At 43.4% G+C, this 20,414-nt stretch overlaps 1 protein-coding gene across 1 annotated transcript in view; it reads right to left on the reverse strand.

Moving 5' to 3' along the window:
• Positions 1–19,834, reverse strand: part of SUCLG2 (succinate-CoA ligase GDP-forming subunit beta) — a 252,121-nt gene extending 232,287 nt beyond the window's left edge. The window contains exon 1 of the mRNA XM_058562640.1: positions 19,705–19,834. Coding sequence (XP_058418623.1) covers positions 19,705–19,788 — 84 coding nt within the window. The 5' untranslated portion in view covers positions 19,789–19,834. The remainder of the gene's footprint in view (positions 1–19,704) is intronic.
• Positions 19,835–20,414: the final 580 nt, after the last annotated feature.

Raw genomic sequence — 20,414 nt, forward strand, 5'->3', positions numbered from 1 at the left:
CATAAAGGGTTAGCACGAGGGAGATCTTTGTGATGATGGAATAGTTCTGTGTCTTGATTGTGGTGGTGGTTACAGAAATCTACACCTGTGATAAAATGGCAGAGAACTATACACACACATTGTATCAATATCAAATTCCTGGTTCTGGTAGCATACTTTTAATCATGTAAGATGTAACTACTAAGGGACCTCTCTGTACTATCTTCGCAACTTCCTGTGAAATCTACACTTATTTTAAAATAAAATGGCAAAATTAAAAAAAAGCTTTCTAGGAAACTTTTTGGTGTTGAGTAAAACTGATAAGTAAACTCTCTCTTGCCAACTACTCAGGATTGAGTCATCCTTGAATCTGCTCTCTCCTTCTCATTTCCAACATCAGGAAATTCTATGAGTCTCCTTTCAAAATGTTTCCAGAATGCAACCACTTCTTATCATCTATACCCAATATTCTGGTCCAAGCATCTTCATCTCTCCTCTGGATTACTGTCTGGTCTCCCTGCTCACACACATAGTCTGTTCTCACAGAAAAGGACCTATTCTTTAGGTCTCTTTAAAAGCTAGGTCAAATCTTTCAATGACTTCACTTAGAGTAAAAACTAAGGTCCTTAAGACTCCCTACAGTTCCCACAAGATGTGCAACACCCTCAACTCTGACTGTAATAGGTTGAATGCTGGTCCCCATTTGTGACATCCACGTCAAAGAAACTCTGCATATGATCTTGTTTGGAAAAAGAATCTTTGCAGATATAATTAAAATAAGGATATGCACATGAGATTATCCTAGATTATCCAGATGGGCCCCATTCCATTAACAAACGTCCTTATCAGAGAAAAAAGATAAGACAGTACACAGCAGAAGAGGAAAAAAGCCACATGAAGACGCAGGCAAAGATTGGAACTATGCAGCCACAAACCAAGGAACACTTGGAGTCATCAGAGCTGAAAGAGACAAGGAAGGATTCCCCTCTAGAGCCTTCAGAGGGAGCACAGTCCTGCCAATAGCTTGATTCAAGACTTCTGACCTCCAGAACTCAGAAAGAAAAATTTCTGCTGTCATATGTCACCTAGTTTGTGGGAATTTATGGCAGCTCTAGGAAAATAAGACACCGCCCATCTCGCCAAGCTTCTTTCTCTCCCCGCTATTCAATCTCTCCCAGATACACTGGCTGTTTGTTACTTAAACAATCCAAGCACATGCCCCCATCTCAGGGCCTCTGCACTTGAGCCTCCCTCTGCCTGGAACACTCCCCCCCCGCCCCCCCCCCCCCCCCCGGTTTCTCCATGGCTCCCTCTCTCACCTCTTTCAGATCTTTGCTCCAATGTCACCTTATCAATGACTACTTCTGGAAACCCTAATTAAAAGTGGAACCCCATTACCCACACTCCCCTTCTCTCCTTCCTGCGTCATTTCTTCAATAGCACATATTCTCATCTGTTACACCATATACGTTCTTTGTTTATTGTCTCTCTTTCCCCACTAGAAAGGTGGCAGAGAATTTTTGTCTGTTTTGTTCTCTTATATCCCTGGTGCCTAAAAATGTTACTAAATGATAGTAGGTATTTGAATATTATGTGCTGAATGAATGAACTAAAGATGATACATACGGGGGCTCTGCCTCGCATAGTACTTCCCAAACTTCAGGTTACCCATATACCAACCTTCCTAATTTTTGCTACAGCTCTTTACCAAAAGTACAATTATTTACTTAAATTTTTTAAGTCTATTATCTACACTTTACTTAAATACCTACTTAAGCCTCATCCTAAGCAATAAAATTTATCCAATTACAGGTTTAGAATGCTAGTTATACATTTTTTTCTAATATACAACGCATAACTGAAACCGAGGACAAAGAGATTAAAAAATCTTCCCTGGGCTAGAAGAAAAGAACAAAAGCTTTGAGATAAGCTTTGCTAACTGCAGCTGTGCATATGCAGCATAATCAACTGTTGTTCAAAACTAACCAGGTTTTGCTGTCCCTCCCTAGTATATGAGTGAGCTGTCTTTCCTGGGAAGTCAAGGTCTGGACATCAAGATTCAGCCTCACAAGGCCACACGCAGCCTCAAGATGAAAACTAACCAGAGAAGTCCAGACAGTCAAGGGCAAAGAAATTCAGTCTTCAAAGCCAAACACAGGCTAGTGGGAAGGTGCCAACCAGCACGGCCACGTGCTCCCCCGCCCTTACCTAAAACCCCAGCACATGCTCTCCCTCCCCTATCTAAACCTCAGATAAAAACCCCTACCTTTTTCCCTTTGAGGAGGTAGATCTGAGTTCTAACTCCCATCTCCTCGTCTGGCTGCCTTCGACACCTCTTTCCTTGCCACAAGCCTGGTGTTTCAGCTTTCTTCTTTATTGGCCCTACTATGCGGCGGGGAAATGAACCTGTGTTTGGGTTCGGTAACATAACTATTAACATTTAAAATGTTCACCTAGGTGTCCCTAAAGTCAGTCTTCGAGCCACTAGCTGTCTATGCACCACATTGAGGCAAGTGTTGGCCTTCTTCTGCCCCTCAAGTTCATCACGCCCAGTGTAATGAGGGTCACAAGGAAGCAGGAGCCCTGCAAATATGGTTAAGTTTGAGAGGAATCTCAGAGGTGAGAATGGCAGCCAAGTAACATTGCCCTCTAATCTTAGCTGCAAAGGCACGTAATCCCCTGATCCCTCCTCTTCATAGACACAGAGCAAAAGACCATAATAATACCCTGTCTATGTGGAGCTCTTCACTGTCCACCAAGCATTCCTCATCTCTACTTTGACTCGCACATCTACCCCTGAAGTCACCCTAATTATCCTCATTTTACAAATAAGGTAAACTGATTCGCTCAAGGTCATATGTGTGATTTAGCCAACATTTTTTGAGCTCTGTATCTGTTCATGTATGATTATTTATGGTAACAAATAAGCCCAAACATGAAGTGGCTCAACACAACAAAAGTGTCCTTGCTAAAGTCACAGTCCTGGGAGGGTGAACAGGTAGGTAGGGTAGTTCTCCACAGGGGTTACTCAGGGACCAAGGTGACAGAAGCTCTGCTGTCTTGACCACAAGCCTTCCATATTACCTTGGTCATCACCATCTCAGTCAACAGGAAAGCGAAGAGCATAAAGGAACCATGCAGGAGTTCTTCATAAGCTAGACTGGCCCACAGCACTTCTCGTCACCCACTGGTCTAGAGCTCAGTCACATGACCACACCAGCTGCAAAGAAGGCTGAGAAGTGCAGCAGAGCCACGTGTCAGGAGAAAACGAGAAATGCTTCAGTTAACAGATAATAGTTCTGGTATGAGTGCTTTCTCTGTGTCAGGACTCTCTTCTGTGTGCTTGTTATTCATGTATGTTAGGAAAAAAATATATATCAACCACCTATCAAGCCCATAATTTCATGGATACTATTGCTTAAGGATGAGGCTTACATGCGGATTTAATTTTTTAAAAATAGTTAGTAGATTTAAAAGAAAAATATTAAATCTATACTATTGATATTTAAACAGCACAAAGACCCCCCGAGACAAATCCTACTGCTACTCTAACCTAGATGAGGAAATCAAGACACTAAGGGTTAAACTAACTGTTCAAGGCACAAAGCTAGTAAGCGGCTTACACGTCACTTAAATATGGAAGAGGCTCGCAGCACATGCTATCAGTGCTCCGCCCACATGGCCTCAGACTCCTCCACCATTTTTGCACACAGACTCCTTGAGTGCTCTCACTCCCAAGAGCCAGTCCCTCTGGCCCTTTTTCATGGGGTGCTGATGCCAACTTGCCCTTGAGCATGAAGAACCAGAAGGGCCTGGGAATTTACATCCCGATGGAAGGGATGAGGGTGCATAAATACCCCAAGTCCCTTGCCCATAGTGGGGACAACTCTGAGGTGTAACCTACATACACTGTCTCCAAAGCTGCCCTGTAGAACTAAAGCAAAGTTACTCTCCTGAGACTCAGCTTAATAACACACCCTTCTCAGCCTTCTTCTCCTACTGGCTCAACTGCCCTAAACCCCTTCTCGATTTTTCTGGGAATACGTCCCAAAAAATCACTTTCACATTAATTCTTTCCTCAGGATATGCTACCAGGGAACAGAAACTAAGAAATCTAAGGGTTACTCTGGTTCAAAGTTCCCCAAATGACAATCACTCACACAATTCTTGCTATAGCCACAGAACACTACTACTATTATCAATTTCTCTATGTGGCTGGTTTTAACTTAAAGAACTTTATTTTAAAAGGATACTTTGTATCACTACCTATGCTGTTTGCATAAGTAGAAGGTAATATCAATAAAATTTAAAAATAAAAGGGATTCAACTCTGGCTAGTCCAGGTAAAATTCCTGAGCTGAAGATCTTAAAAGCATACTAACAAAACCAAAAAGTTCTCCTTGACAAAAATCTTAAGGTTTCAAAGATATTTAAAAGAAACTTCCTCACTATGTGATTCATTGGTATCTGGTGCTACATCCCTGTATGATCTCAAGTCCTGTGTAGTGGTAGGCACCCCACACTCTGGGAAGCATTGTTTTAGTAGCCATTTTGCAAAGTTGTGTATGTATCTAGCACATAGCACAATTCCTGGTACATAAGCAATGTACAATAAATGTTAAACAGTTTAACGAGAAAATTGAGTCTCAGAAGTTGAATGTCTGACCTAAAGCCACACAGTTGGTCAGTGGGCCAGAAAAAGACACAACTGAACCTTTTCTCTCTGGGCCAACAGTCGGCACCAAGAACCGAGATGTGACTTATTCCTAAAAACCCCCTATGACTTTTCCCAGATGACTTCATCTATGGCAGTAAATCTATACAAGTACGTAGATTTTTACTCTCTTATGTGTGTTTCTCCATTCTCCCCAAAATTCTTAGAGAATTCCATGGAACATCACTGCTGGCTGATTTTCATCCACTATTAGCCTATTAGCATAACCATACCCCTCTTTTCATTACTCTCCTTTTTCAACTACTGCTATTATTTCTTTTTTCCTTCATTATAACCCTCAGAATTGATTTCATTTTTATGTTCATTATTGTTCATTTATAATCAGATTTTGATTACATGCTGATTATTCTTAAATTTCAACTTTATACTACTGAAGAAAAACAGTGCTCGGTGTTAAGCTTCTGATTACAAAATCAGTTGGATTAAGTTACATAACTGCTTTTTAAAAGGCCTGTAACACAAGTTTTAAAATGTAGTTTTTTTGTTTAACCTTGGTTGAGCTGTCTGAATAAAGCGAACGGTAAAGAACTGGCTGAGATCAAAAAATAATGAGGTTTGCTGTTTTTTTTTTATTTAAGCAAAATGAAAAATACCAGAATTGACACATCTGAATAAGTAAGGCTCTGTATTTATTCCAATTTCCTGCTACTGTTCAAAATATTTCTAGAACTCCTATTTGGGAAGTGGCATCAGAGCCTGTGCCCCAATCCTTGGAATATTCTTCTCAAGTGCAACTCCTCTTCGTCTAAATTGATTTCACTTTCAGAAATGGTCCGAGCTTCTCAAATCCAACACTGGTGAACAAGGTAGTGGGAAACAATGTTTTGGTTCAAAAACAAGTATATGAAGCATAAAGCAAGACAACTCATGGTCGTGGTTCACGAGCTAGCTTTCCAAACATCTATGAAAGAAGATGTGCATCTCTCTAGGATAAGCCCAGAGACTCCAAAAGCGTCTGGATGGAAAAGCTCAAGATGAGCCAAGCAGCCTGCACACTGCACAACACCCAGGGGCACTGTATTCATTTCCTAGGGCTGCCATAACAAAGTACCACAGACTGGGTGGCTTCCACAAGAGAAATTTATTATCCCCTAGTTCTGGAGGCCAGAAGTCTGAGATCAAGGTGTCATAAGCATTGGTTCCTTGTGAGGCTGTGAGGGAGAATCTGCTCCATGCTTCTCACCTAGCTTCTCTTGGTATGCTGGCAATCTCTAGCATTCCATGGCTTGTAGAAGCATCACCCTGATTTCCTTCTTCATGTTTAGATGGTGTTGTCCCTGTATGCATTTCTGAGTCTAAATTTTCCCTCTTTATAAGGACACCAGTCATATTGGATTAGGGCCCACCCTAATGACCTCATTTTAACTTGATTATCTCTGTAACGATCCTATCTCCAAATAAAGTCACATTCTGGGGGTTAGGCCTTCAATGAATGAATTTTGAAAGGGAAACAATTCAACCCATAACAGGCACAACTGAACAGACCAATGCGAGTGGCATCCTGAGGAGGCATGCAGGACAACAGCTGAGACAACAGGGAGGTTGTTTCAAGTCTCTGAACCACAGCTTGCTCCTCTTTAAAATGGGCTTAGCAACACCAATAAGAATGCCTACCTCCTAGGGTCACCATGAAGACTCAATGAGATAATCCTCTTCAAGTGCACAGCACCAGGCTTGGCCCAGAGAATGTGCTTGATAAATGTCAGGTGTCTATCTCTACATGTACCCAATGTCAGGTTATCCAAACAGACACTATTAACAGCCACTGTGTAGGTGAGTCCGAGAGAAATGATACAGCTGTATTCCCAGAGAGCCCCAAACACATCTCACTATAATTGCCCATTTCTCGATGGTCTCTACCAGACTAGACTGCAAGTTCCTTAAAGGCAGCAACTGTCTCATATACACAGGCTTCCTACCAACCCACTGTCTACTGGGCCTAATAGTGCACCTGTTTTGCATTTACCAATATCCACTGGAGGAATAAATGAATATGAATAATTAATAGAATATTAACAGGAAAAGTACTCTTAACAGACATTTTAACCAGACATGGGAAACAGAAAATGTAGCCCAAACTCTACAACAGACAACATTTCTACTCAGGTGAACATAAAATACATATTCATTTCACACCCATGTTCACAGCAGCATTATTCACAGTAGCCAGAAGGTAGAAGCAACCCAAATATCTATTGATAAATGAATGGATAAACAAAATGCTATATATACATACAATGGAGTATTACAGAGCCTTAAAAAGGAAGGAAATTGACACATTACAATATGGATGAAACTCCCCCATTATGCTAAGTGAAATAAGCCAGTCACAAAGGACAAATATTGCATGATTCCTCTTAGATGAGGTTCCTAGAATAGTCAAATTCATAGAGACAGAAAGTAGAATGGTAGCTCCAGGGGCTAGGGGAAAGGGAGGGGGAGTTAGTGTTTAATGGGTACAAAGTTTCAGTTGTGGAAGATGAAAAAGTTCTGGAGATGGATAGTAGTCATGGTTGCACAACAGTGTAAATGTACTTACGGCCACAAAAAACATACACTTAAAAATGGTTAAATGGTAAATTTTATGTTATATGTGTTTTACCACAATAAAAAATAATAATTTAAAATAGAAAATATATACATTCATATTTTTAGTACCTTTAGAAGCTTTGAAAAGCAAAACCAAGGTTTCAGAGACATGAAAGGCATTTGCTGGTCCAAACTTGAAATCAAAAAAACAGTTCATCCGCTACTTCCCTCAACAGCCCAAAACACGATCACAAAACACTGCTTTGCAGTCATAATTAATTTCACTTAAATTATGACAATGTTGCTTATTTAAAACTTCAAAGTTCCAGGAAAGGGATTCTTTTCTGACTTATTAAAAAGACTTTGAAGTATGTTGGGGGAAAATAGATTCATTGTATAGTACAGAGCAAAATATCTTCAAGAAAGGAACACTGTATACTCATGGATTACTGGAAACACAACATTACTGATATACTGCCCATATTAAGAGAAATGAAATGCCGTACTCACTTGGGGCCCTTTAATGGAAAAGGAAATTTCATACTTTTCTCTCATCTTGATCTAAAGTTTAACTCTGTTAAGTCTTCCCCCACATTAAAATTATATTTGATATAAAATACAGTTATAAAATCTGTTTTATACCACTCATAAAAGCCTCACCATAAACTTCTATCAAACAGAAAATAAAGCATCCATTACACTCACAACATGCCCTGCTAGGAGTTTTGGATTTGGTACTCCAATCCTAAAAGCATCCTGTGATACTGTGGTTTATAAGAAGAAATATGTATTAGGTCTCGTCCCCGTTTCTGGCACAGAGCTCCTAAAACCTTTGGAACTTCTTAAGTGACGACAGTGATAAAGGTGTCTTTTTATGTTAATGAGGCAACTTTTGGAAAGCAGCTATGGATGGGGGCTGGTTGCCAGGGGAACCAACCATGTGCTACAGGGTTGGAACTTTCAGCCCCACCCCCTGACCTCCAGGAAGGGGAGATGGGCTGGAGATGGAGTTCAGTCACCAATGGAGAATGATCTAATCAATCACGCCTACATAATGAAGCCTCCATAAAAAGCCAAAAGGACAGAGCTCAGAGAGCTTCCAGGCTGATGACCACATGGAGATGCCAGAAGAGTGGTGCACTCAGAGAGCCTGGAAGCTCCACGCCCTTCCCCATACCTTGCTCTAGGCATCTCTTCCATCTGGCTGTTCCTGAGTTATATTCTTTTATACTAAACCAATAATCTAGTAAGTAAAATGTTTCTCTTAGTTCTGTGAGCCCTCTAGCCAATTAATCAAACCCAAGGAGGGGCTCGTGGGAACCTCCTATACACAGCTGGTTGGTCAGAAGCCAAGATGACAACCTGGGCTTGTGACTGGCATCTGAAGGGAGGCGGGGGGCAAGCCTGGAGGACTGAGCCCTTGATTTGTGGGATCTGACGCTATCTCCAAGTACACAGTGTCAGAATTGAGTTGAATTGTAGGACACCCAGCTGGCGTCAGAGAATTGCTTGGTGATGTGGAAAACCCACACATCGGAATTGGCGGCAGCATCGACACCCATAGGCTCAGCCTTCCCAAGGACCAGTCACAAGACTTCCGCCTCTATTTCAAATAATAATAATAGGACTGTTCATTTCAAACTGCCTCACCACTCAGCCATTTAATCCTTCATCATTTTTAATTTAGTGAGGATAATCTGTTTATAACTTCACCATCTCAAAATTTATCTAGTTTTTCTAATTAGCCAAATAGCACATTTATTTTTTCATGCTAATTATAAAAAAGTTGAAAACTGAAAAATTCATTTTTCTTTTCCCTTTATTGTTGGTTTTCAATTTTAATGATACATCACTTTAAAAAGAGGTCTGAATCTTAACAAAGAAACACTCGCCATTAATGGTTTATTCCCTTAATCAAAAATAATTAATAACTCAGCTTTCTTTATATTACTTATTAAAGGCCTACGTAAGCCCTGAGGCTGGAATGAGAATGCATAATAAATGTGGTTTTCCTCCACTTCTTTTCAAAGGTAAGTTAACCCAAATAAGTCCTTCAAAGTCCTGGCGGTTGTAACACACCATCTCGACAGCAATTAGGAGTGCACGAGCAAAAGAAGGTGACATCGAGCAACAGATAAAGATAGTTTCCTTATAAAAATGTGACAAGATCTCCATTGATAAGAGGAAAACTGTAATATTTTCTGATAAAGCTAAAACGCTGGTCTCCACTCCCAATCGATGCTGAGTGCAAGAAAGTCCTTTACCCAAGAGATTTCACTTTATTCCTCCACTCCAGAGTGCATACAAGGCTCTACAGGGAGCCTCTCTCTCCTTCCTGTCATTTCCCCACCTTGACTTTTCTGATTCCCTACTCTGCGCTTACATTGCTCACCTCCCTTGCAAGCCACGGCGTTGAGGGGTTTTAGGAGGAAGGCAGGGAAAACATCGAAGGAAGCTTTTTATGAAAATAAAAGCTTTCTGTTTACAGTTAGTGATAATAACACCAAAACCAATATTTGATATTTATTGATCATTTAGGGCACAGTGCTAAGATGGCCTGCATGAGCTCACTTAATCCTCAGTGTCACTCTGGGAGGGGAGTACTGTGACTTTCCCCATTTTGCAGATGAGGAAACTGAGGCACAGGGAAATTTCACCAAACCTGAGAACCAACAACTTTTTTGCACCACTTCTATGTACCATTGGGGAAAAGCTGCCAATCAATCTATGACACAAGTGTAAAACACACCCAGATTTCAGAGATGTTGAACTCTGAAAAAGAAAAAAGTGTGCCTTACCATAAGATAAGTAAGTGATTTTCACTAGATCACAAATCTACTAAGTGTTGAAAGCAAGATTTGAACCCAACAGTGTGGTTCCACTCCTAGGCTATGCCTAGTATCCTGGCACAATTATTGACAGTGCTCCCTTTTACTCCTAAACACTAGTTTTAAGGTTAAAATATATGGGCTTCCTACTCGTGGTTTGAGTGAAATCAACCTCCCCACTTAATCCCTGCTGACTGCACCAGGGACTGATGTGGGAGCCAGCAGCCTCTGCACGTGGCTTGAAAGAAGCCCTGCCAAATAAGGCAGCTCCTTACTGAGCGGTGGCAAAAGTACCCAAACAAATCCTCTTTGGGCAGCATAAAGCAGAGGTGAACCAAGAGACGCTAGGTTATTTCAACACAGAATATTGTTCCAAGCAAAGCTGAGGAAGTGTTCCAGGCCTCTACGAAGCCCATTGTCTATACTTATCTTGGAAACATTCACTTGGCTATTCGGACGGATGCGCTAACTTCCCATGAGACCCCATTCTCCCACTTAATAATTCTCTCCTGAGAATTACTTTTCATTATGATCATAAGAAAACGGTCTAAAACAGGGCTCACTGCTATCACCTTAAACTCTGGTAAATTAGTCCAGCTCAGACCAGAAAAGTAAGAGAATCTTCAGAAATCTGGGAATGTGAAAAAGGAAACAAAGCAACCAGGGACATGTGAACTTGGAGAAAAGAAGACAGGTTAGCCGCAGTTCATAAAGGAGAAAAAATATAATGGTGCTCTCAATGCATCAGGCCCCCCACCAACACTGCACCCAGAGTCCTGCTACCCAGGGACCATGCTCCTCACCAAGACCTCCCCACCTCAGCCACAGGCAGGAGAACGGAGGTAGACACCTTACACAAAACCAGCCAATCTTCTAGTTGACCAGTAACCCAAACCTGAGTGCAAAAGGATGCACTACGATGAGATTTTCCTTTTACTACAACTAGAACATTCTGGGAGACAGAAGCTGGATGATGTGTTGAGGGCAGGGGGCTAGAGTGGGCACGGGAATGGATAATCAGAGTCACGTGCAAGAAGTTATAAAGAGATGTCACCATGAGTAAGAGACCAGTTAACAAAGCAGAAAAGGCACAGAAGGAGCCAACACCAAGGAAGATTAGTCTTGAGTTCTAGTGCATGTCCCTTTCAATAAACCTTATTTTTTCTTGCGATAAGTCCAAGTAGGTCTCTGTCTTTCAACTAAAGAAGGCTTCGTAAGCAACTGTATCATCCACACAAGACTGAAAGCGTGGAAGGAAATACAGTACCTAAGCCAGACTATCATCCCAACAGGGCCCAGAATGCCTGTAACGTCAGATAAGGTAGGCTTGGGGCACAGGAAAGCTCCTCACTACCCTCAGGATTAGAAATCTGTGCTTTGTAAGCCTAGCACATTTATGGGTCTTTCTATTTCTCTTCTTTTATTTGCCTGTTCTTTTTCTGAGGGCATAACAACATGCCCAGAGAATACTTGGGCATAGGGACAGAGTACATGTTCCATGAGCAAAGATAAGCAGGGATATTTATAACCAGAGGTCCTCACACCCTCTCCGCTCAGGGACGATAAACAGCTTTTCATCACCTTTTTGCTGTATGGCAGAGGACAGGAGAAGCCAGTTGAGGGGACCCAGCAGAGAAATCATGAGTCCTGTCCAGTCTATTTCCTTAATAACATCAATCTTTCTCTCCTATCCCCACTGTCACCATTTAGTCCATTTTAGTTAGGGTGACTATTTATTGCACAGTCTTGGTTTCTGCTACACTGTTGTCCTGATGTAACTATTCACAGTGCTCACATTCACTCTCAAAACTATCCCAATTTGGGCGATAAATTACACAACCACCCTAATTTTGGTCCAAGCCCCCATCTTCTCCTATTTTGTATACCATTGGAGGGAAAAAAAAAACCTGTCAATCAATCTATAACACAAGTATACAAACACACTCAGTTTTCAGAGATGTTGAAATGTGAAAAAGAAGAACAGTGAGTCTTGTCATAAAATACATAAGTAATTGTCACAGATCATGAAGATAATCATGTTGAAGGCAAGATTTAAACCCAGGCAGTTTGATCCCAGTCCTGGCTTATGCCTCTTATCCTGGTATAATTACTAACAGCACCGAGTCAGTGCAACAGTCGCCCAAAGGGTCCCCATTCTTGCATTCCTCTAACCCTCTCCACACGATAACCAGAAAGAGAACTCTAAAGCATAAAACTGCTCTGCCACCCCACTGTCTAAAACCCTTCAGTGGCTCCCCATCGCCCTAAAGAACAAACCTTAACTCCATCACCAGACTCACAGGGATCAGCAGAATTGTGCCCCTGCTTATGTGTCCAGTCCCATCTCTCACTGATCCCCCAACTCAAACTCCACAAGCAGCCTTCCTGAACTTCCTTGGTGCCTGCAAGTCACAACCCTGGGGCCGAGACAGCCCAGAAATGGAAATGGGGCAAGCATGTGGAGAAATGGAGAGGGGTAGAAAAGGTGATGCCAGACCCCTCCCACCTCCACTCCCAGGACCCAGACCCAGACCAGGACACAGACCTATTCCTCGTGCTTTGCCACATCTTCAACATCAATTCACACATTATACCAAATCCCTCCAATTTAAAAATAAATTTTAGAGGTAAATTTTAGAGATCTATGCCTTCATGGCTACTGCCTATGTGCTATTCTTTTGGAATCATTTCTAGAAAGGGGCAAAAGCTAGCCATATAATCAGCTCACTGATCAAAGTCTGAACTCAGAACACCAGGCAACTATCCTCCATTACCATCCCCCAAAGTTGACCCTGCAAAGGTAATGCAATTTCACAATTTCTCCAGCAGTCCTGAACCCCAGAAGGCAGCGCTTGCACTGGGCAGACAGTGAAGGGCATGGGCCAGCTGCCATTTGGTACATGTTGTGACTACAATCTATTCTTCAGCTGTCCCCACACCTCAAATCTTTGACGCACATGAGGTCCAGAAGCCATCACTATTAAGTCAACACCAACACGTGCAAACATTTCTGAAACGAGTAACATCCAGGATGATGCAACTAAGCTTCCTACGTGACTCTTCCCACCGCCACCAAACCTTCACCCCATCAGTGGAATAATGAAGATAACAGGGCCCAGGAGGCAGGCTTTGAACTGTCTGAGCCTCAAGTTCCCCAGATGTCAACTGGGGATAATCATCTCTGTCTCATGTGGTTGTTGCCAGGATTAAGTGAAACAAAACACATGGAAAGACGAAGCCAGTGCCTAACCCTGAGACGGCAGCAAACAATAAATGTTTATTGAATATGGGAAAGGAAATTACTCTAGCTTAACAAAGCCTAAAAAAAATGCAAGGAAATTTAGCTTCAAATTCACTGCAAGAGAAATAATCATTTGGAGCCCACCATTTAATCATAATGTTCAATTTCTTACATATCATCTTATTTAATGTTTATAACCATCTGTGAGAACTATCCCCTTTCAGAAAACAATAAACAATAAATAAAACAAAAAACTATCCCCTTCCAGTCAAGTTCAATACTTGGCAAAGCAAGACCTGTCAGACCCAGAATATGAATTTAGTTCTATTTGAACCCAGAGCTCATTCCCCTTTCTCCTCTGCTACTCTGTTTCCCAGACCCTGAAAGCAGGGGAGGAGGGAGTCAGATAAGAGCCCACACAACAGCTGTGCAGTGTTGGTTAGTACAGCAGGATCAGCAGAAGCCCAAATGACCAAAGGTGCTAGTCACTCAGGGGCAGACATGGAGAAAGGTAAGCAGTCAGTCTCACTGGACGGTTCGGCCCACACAGGAACCTCTGACAATACAGCTTAATGTTTTAACAGCATAAGTAGCTTATCAGCATCAGGCAGGTGACTCCCTGGCACTGAGATTTTAAGCAGTTTACTAGGTAACCTCTCTATGCCTCCGTTCCGGTAACTGAAACACGAAAAGAGTACAATCTTCCTTGCAGTGATGTTGTAAGGGTTAAAGAAATACTGTGCAGAAATCACTTTGCACAGGGTCTATCACATATGAAATGAACAGTCCTATTATTATGAAAGCCCTTTCACAACTAGACTTTCTACAGACCCTTCCTTCCTCGCCTGTCTCAATTATCTGCATCATCCCTCAACTTCTGTCACTGACTTGCCTCTCCTCTCTGTGTACCCCACTCATGCATTCAGACCACAAAGCTTACTGAACACCTAGTCAGGCCAGCTAGGGAAAGAACATAAGAAAAATCATTGCCCTCACAGAGCTTATTTTCTTACATTTGTGGAAGCCAGACAATAAAGAAACGAACAAAAGAACACATAATAAACCACCAGGTAAGGGTAAGTGTTATAAAGTACAATAAAGCAGGTAAGGGATAGAGAATAATCCTGGCAGAGAGGGGGGCAGTCAGGCAAGATAATTAGGGAAAGGCCTGTCTGAAGACTTAACATGGAATCAGAGAGCTGAATGAAGGGTGAGAACAAGGCATGCGATCAGAGGGAACAGTGTTTCAGGCAGAGGGAACACAAGTGCCCCGGTGCAGGAACAAGCACAGTATCTCAGAAGACTAAGAACACAGCTCTACAGCAGTACTCACAGTGCTATAACATCATTATTGGTTTACACGCCAATTTTGCCACTAGCCTATGAGGCCCCTGAGGGTAGGGGCTTCTTTCTGCATTCACTCATTTATTAAGTGCATCTACACGCCCAGCATTCTCGTAAGCACAGGGTTTACAGTGAAGAACTAAATCTATATAGTCTCTGCCTTCGGGGAGCTTACAATGAATAGCATTGGGCATAGACTTTTAAGTGCTCAGAAATTATTTTCCAAATGAACAACACTTGCTTGATTTTTAGTTATGTAGTTCTACGCCATGCCGGGTTCCGGCACTTTCTACGGCCCTGTCCCTCCTTCCTCATTGCCTAGAAGATTATCATTCCTCAACTTCTCCTGTGGATCACCTGCCTCTCTCTTCTCCACACCAAACTGTTCACAATGACTCCCCTAATCTCCCCAGGTTCTCTCTCCCCTCTGCCTCTGCATGCCCTCCACTCGACCCGGAACGGCCTCCCCTAAAATTTCATTAGTAAATTGATTTTATCATTTGATCAAATGTGTACAAATGTCTCAAGTTCTTCAGGCAAAATGTTTCCATCAAGTAACAGAAAGCAATGTATCAAGTGACAATTCCAGATTGAGTAGTAAAGAGAGTTGAAGGACAAACGATCCAAGGTTACTTAGGTAATTTCTTTTCCTCTCCAAAATACGAGATATTTCCATGACTTCCTGGATGTTGTGCCTGCAGAACTGGGCCAGGGTACAAGGGCAGCAAAGTTCGCACGCGGAGGGGTCTGTGCGCTCCATCGCTCACCCATAAAAGAAATGTTTCATTTACAGTAAACAAAGCAATTTGGCACAGGAGCTATCACTTAAAGGTCTTCCCCACATGAAGGTCAATAGTTTAGCATCTAAATTATTTGAGAGAAATTTCCTTTTCTAATAGTAGAAATTGCAGCTGTACTTCACTTAAAAAGAAAAAAAAGTCCGATATTTATTCTCCTAGGCAAGAAGGCAGATAAGGTAAGTCACAACTTCCAGAGCTGCCTCCACAGCCTCATTTAGCTGATAAGAACTTGCACATAACCTCTAGTCCTTCACTTCTAAGAGCCCCGCATCCATCTTTCTCCTCCCACTTCCGGAAAGAGCAGAAAATTAGGCTGGAGCCATCTGTTTTGAAGTCCACGACAGCAGGGGCATGGGTGTAAGCAGTTTCCTTCAACAATACACATTCCTCTCCAAGTTCAGGGACTGAAGCCCTGGGCTTCACGGAGAACCACACAACAAGGATTCTAAAGCTGGGGCCTGAGAGGCAGAGCTTCCCACAATGTCTACACTTCTCTTACAACAGAACAGCTCCGTGAAGGTCACCCAGCCATTATGAGGGCAAATGTCCTACAAGGCAACAATCCCATGCTCAGAATTGCTATCCGGGGCGTTTAAACTTAGTGCCCTCAGCCAAGATTTCCCCTAAGACATAAGGGATGGGATGGGCTCATCTCTGTGCTCACCACGGCTGTGACCTGCTGTATTACACTGCCCTGTACCACAGCACCCTATTCTCCTGGCTCACTATCTGGACATGGCAAGATGGCCCGTCAGCCAGGATCTGGGTCTGTGAAGAGTTATCTAACAATGGTTAGGCCTTTACGAGAGTGCTGAATTCACTGAACAACATTCCCCCTAAAAGTTTCAAAGCCAGCCTAGGTTTATAAAAGAGTGCACCAATACAGTAATTAAATGTCTGGTCTTTGACAGCCAGGACTGGGATTCAGACCTAGCTGTTTTTTACTACCTGAATAACCTTGGGCAAGTCACTTAACCACTCTAAGCTCTTAAAAGCTCCTTATCAGACCCTGCAAGTTCCCACATGATCTGGCCCCTGCCTACCCCTCAGACCTCATCTTCTACCACTTTCCCCCTCTTTAACTGCCTGGACATACTGAGCTCATTCCTACCTCAGGGCCTTTGCAAATGCTGTCTGCTCTTCCCCAGAGTCTCAACTGGCTGGCTACTTTTCATTACTCAGGTCTCAGCTTAAATGTCAGAAAGTCACCTCCAGAATCTCATAAACATGTTCAGTATGTGAGTGCAGGTTGTGTAACTCCACTTACATAAAGTACAAAAAGGAATAAAACCAGTGTATGGTGGTATAAGTCAGGGGACTTGTTACCCTTTTCAGGGTGGAGGTAGTGACAGGAAGGAACACCACGGGGCCCTCTGGGTTGCTGCTAAATGATTAGTTTCTGGATCTGGATCTGGTACCTGGGCATGCTCTGTTTGTGAAAATTCACCAAACTCTTCACTTATAATATGTACATTTTTATTACGTATGTTATATTGTAATAAACAAATTAAACCAAAACAAAAAAACCACCTTGTCAAATTGGTCTTCCTTGGTCACCTAATCTACACCCACTCTCTTAGCTAAGTTGTTCATTCTCCATCCCATGACTCTTTTTTATTTTCTTCATAGCATTTGTCACTGGCTGAAATCATCTTGATCAGTCTATACATGTACAGTCTAGCCCTCCCCCACCCTCATTAAAATAAACTATCATGTGGCGAAGGATTCTGCCTGTCTTGTTCACCAACCCCAAATCTCAGCGTCTAGAACAGTCCTGCCAGATGGCATGGGCGGAATAAAAAATATATGTAAAATAAGAAATGGATAAAGGGACCCTTTGAGACTCTAACACCAATCAAAAGTCAAAATAGTCAAACCAAGAGCAGAGAAAATAAAAAACTTCAATGACATTAAGCATGAGGAATATGTGTCAAATGATTTTAAATTTAACCTTGGAAAGGGGGCAGATAAAGTGTCACTCTATGTATCTTTGTGATAGTGGTTAAAGTTACTTCTCAAAGCAGACACTGGGTCTTTTATCTCTGTACAGCCAACAGTTTTGCACAAGGCATGGTACACAGTAGGTCTGGGCCAAGAGAGGCAACAGATTTCTGAGACACCTGGTGAGTATTCTCAAGTCTGGTGGAAAAAGTGGGTCATGTTCAATTGTAATGTCTGCCATGGGCAAGAAGCTAGGTAGTCACAATATCAAAGCAGACTTAGCTGGAGCAGATAACTAAGAAGCACCCAAGAATCTGAAAATAAAGTTCCTTACAAGTCACCAGCAATACTCACCATTTTTATTGCCAATTCTAAGATGTTTATAAAGAAAAAATTAAAATGTGTCAGTAATGCTAAGAGACTTGGATGTTACATAATTACTACTGGTATGCAGACTAACTCACATGCTGACATAATGTATTTTCATGAGGAAATCACGGGCAATAGCCTAATGTGATGGAAATTTAAAAGTAAACCTTTATTCTGGAATCAGCTCTGCCACAACCTCTCTCTATAACCTTGAGCAAGGCATTGAAATTCTTTAGACTTCAATTTTTCTACCTGTGAAATGAGCTGGTTGGACTAGATGCTGGCTAATGCCCATTTCCAGTTCTTGGACACTGTATACTATTTCCAACTTTAAAAAATATTCTCCTCTTCTAAGCCTTGTTTACAGGATAGCACATCATCCACAACTATGTAAGTCAAGGTTACCAGATGGAGCGAGGTAACGCCCTTTTACCTAGTCTTCTCGCCAAACCAAGGGTATCTATCCTGGAGCAGATTCTCTGCAGTGCTGTGTGCAGGCTCCCACTTCTTGGTTAGCCAAGAAGCCCTATCATACTTCAGCCAAACACCTGGGTTTCTCTGTACGATTACTTCCTTTGCTCGAGTTTTCACTGCCCTGGGCCCCATGTTTCTCATCAATTCAAGTTTACACTCATAGCACCACAGTTCTTGTTTTTTGTAACACTTACATAATGAATAGGACTTGATCACCTGGAGGTATTCTCCTTACTCTATCACAATAGTTATTAGTTATTTTAATTAGACAAGACCGCCATTCCTTTTGCTATCCCACCATACTGTCAAGTGCCTATTAAGGATATTACAGTAAAAAGTATTAGCACCTTTTAAATTTACATTAACAAAAACAGAGAACTGAGAAGCCAGGAAATGAAAGGAGGGAAAAAAAAAAAAAAATAGAACACCTCGCAGATGTCATAATTAACCAAAGTTCAGAGTAACTCAAAAAATCATTAGTAGCTATCTTTAAAATTTTCTTAAAAACTATACTATGCATATCCTAAATTGCGTGAGTGATAATTTGCCTCTTATCAATTAAAAATGGGAAAATGGACACGAACATTGCCCTGATGCAGCTGAGCCCCACACTGTCCTTTCTTTAAAAGTGGAGAGAGATTATCTGTGGAGGAGAAGTTGAGTCGTTGAGTGATTTCTCCAACTGTTATCATCAACTCCTAACCCCCCAAAGGCCTCCTGACGACTGCGACTCTTGCCATCTGCAGAACGTGAAATCTAGTGGGGGCCAAGTTCTAACAGCTATTCAGCATCCACCACTGGCCCTCCTGGGTTTTTATTCTCCATCAACAAGAAGAAAGCGAACAGGGCCAATGGTCTGAGGCGTTTTAGCGACGGGATTGATTTTTCATTGAAAGAAGGGAGGCGGTTTCCCACTCTAATCCTTTGACCTTCGCATTTCACCAACTCAGGCGCCCCGGAAGTCTGCAAAAGCAGCAGGCAGCCTGCAGAGTTCACCCCAGGAGGCGAGTTACTACTACCAGCTAGTCTGGGATGGGTTTCTAGGCAGGTTCATCACGTGGCCTAGAAATGCGCTCAGGGATACAGACGTTTCAAAAGCAGAACTGGCAAAGCAGATAATAAAACCTCAGGACTCCAAAACCCGGTCCGGAGAACTTTCCCTCAACTTGCATGCAGCGCCTGGTACAGTGCCAGGGGCCGTCCGCGTGAGCCGAGGCGACCGACGTCAGCGACTCCTGCGGGGCCAGCTGGGGCTGCCGTCCCCCTGGGCCCCGGGCCCGCACCCCAGCGGGGGGCCGGGGGGGCGCCCCGGGCGCAGCACGGCGCGTGCTCCCCGGAGGAGGGGCGCCCGAGCCGCGCACGCGGGTCAGGAGGGGGACAGGAGAGGAGGAGGGCCGGGAGGGCCAGGGCCGGCGGGCGCCCCGCTAGCGCCCTTCCCGCGGCTCCTGCCGCGGGGCCCGCTCACCTGGGACCTGGCCGCCAGGAGCCGGGGCCGGAGCGCCAGGTGTCGCAGAAGTTTCCCGGCCTGCGCAGCCACGGGGGACGCCATCTTAACCAGGAAACCCGGGCGGGGGAGCCGGTCTGAGCGCGGGCAGGGGCAGGAGCGCGAGGGGAGGAGAGGAGGCGGGCCCGGCCGGCCCCCCGGACCGTCCCCCTGGGCTCGGCCCGCCCCGGGTCCCGGGGGACGCGGCCGCACCCGCGGGGCGAGCACCTGACCTCCGCTCCTGGGCCCGGCCCTGCCCGCGGGCGCTGCTGGGTGCACCCCGACCCAGGTTCACGTTTAGCATGCTGAAGGCGGGAGGCCTTCTCGCTCTGCTACCCTGGGTTACAATGTCAGCAAAAACAGGTCCCGAGTCCTGGGATCGTGCGGCTTAAACCGTAGCGGGCAAGACAGACAGACGAATATCAGTCATTGCAGTGAGTGCTAGAAGGACCGGCCCGGGGAGCTGACGCCATCTCCCAGAGACCTCTGTCTGCCCTAGGGTCACAGGGGCCCGCCCGGGGAAGCGATGTTTGAGCTGAGACTTGAAGGGAGGCGAGGGGGTCTGGTGAGCTCGGTGGAGACCCTCTACACTTGAGTAAGATTTTTTTATCCTTAACAGAATGTTAATGCAAAGCTATTGAAAAGTTTGAAGCCCAGCAATCACCATAAGAGCAGACATTTATCTGGAATTT

This window comes from Diceros bicornis, chromosome 2 (assembly GCF_020826845.1).
Source record: "Diceros bicornis minor isolate mBicDic1 chromosome 2, mDicBic1.mat.cur, whole genome shotgun sequence".
In the NCBI taxonomy this organism is placed as follows: domain Eukaryota; kingdom Metazoa; phylum Chordata; class Mammalia; order Perissodactyla; family Rhinocerotidae; genus Diceros; species Diceros bicornis.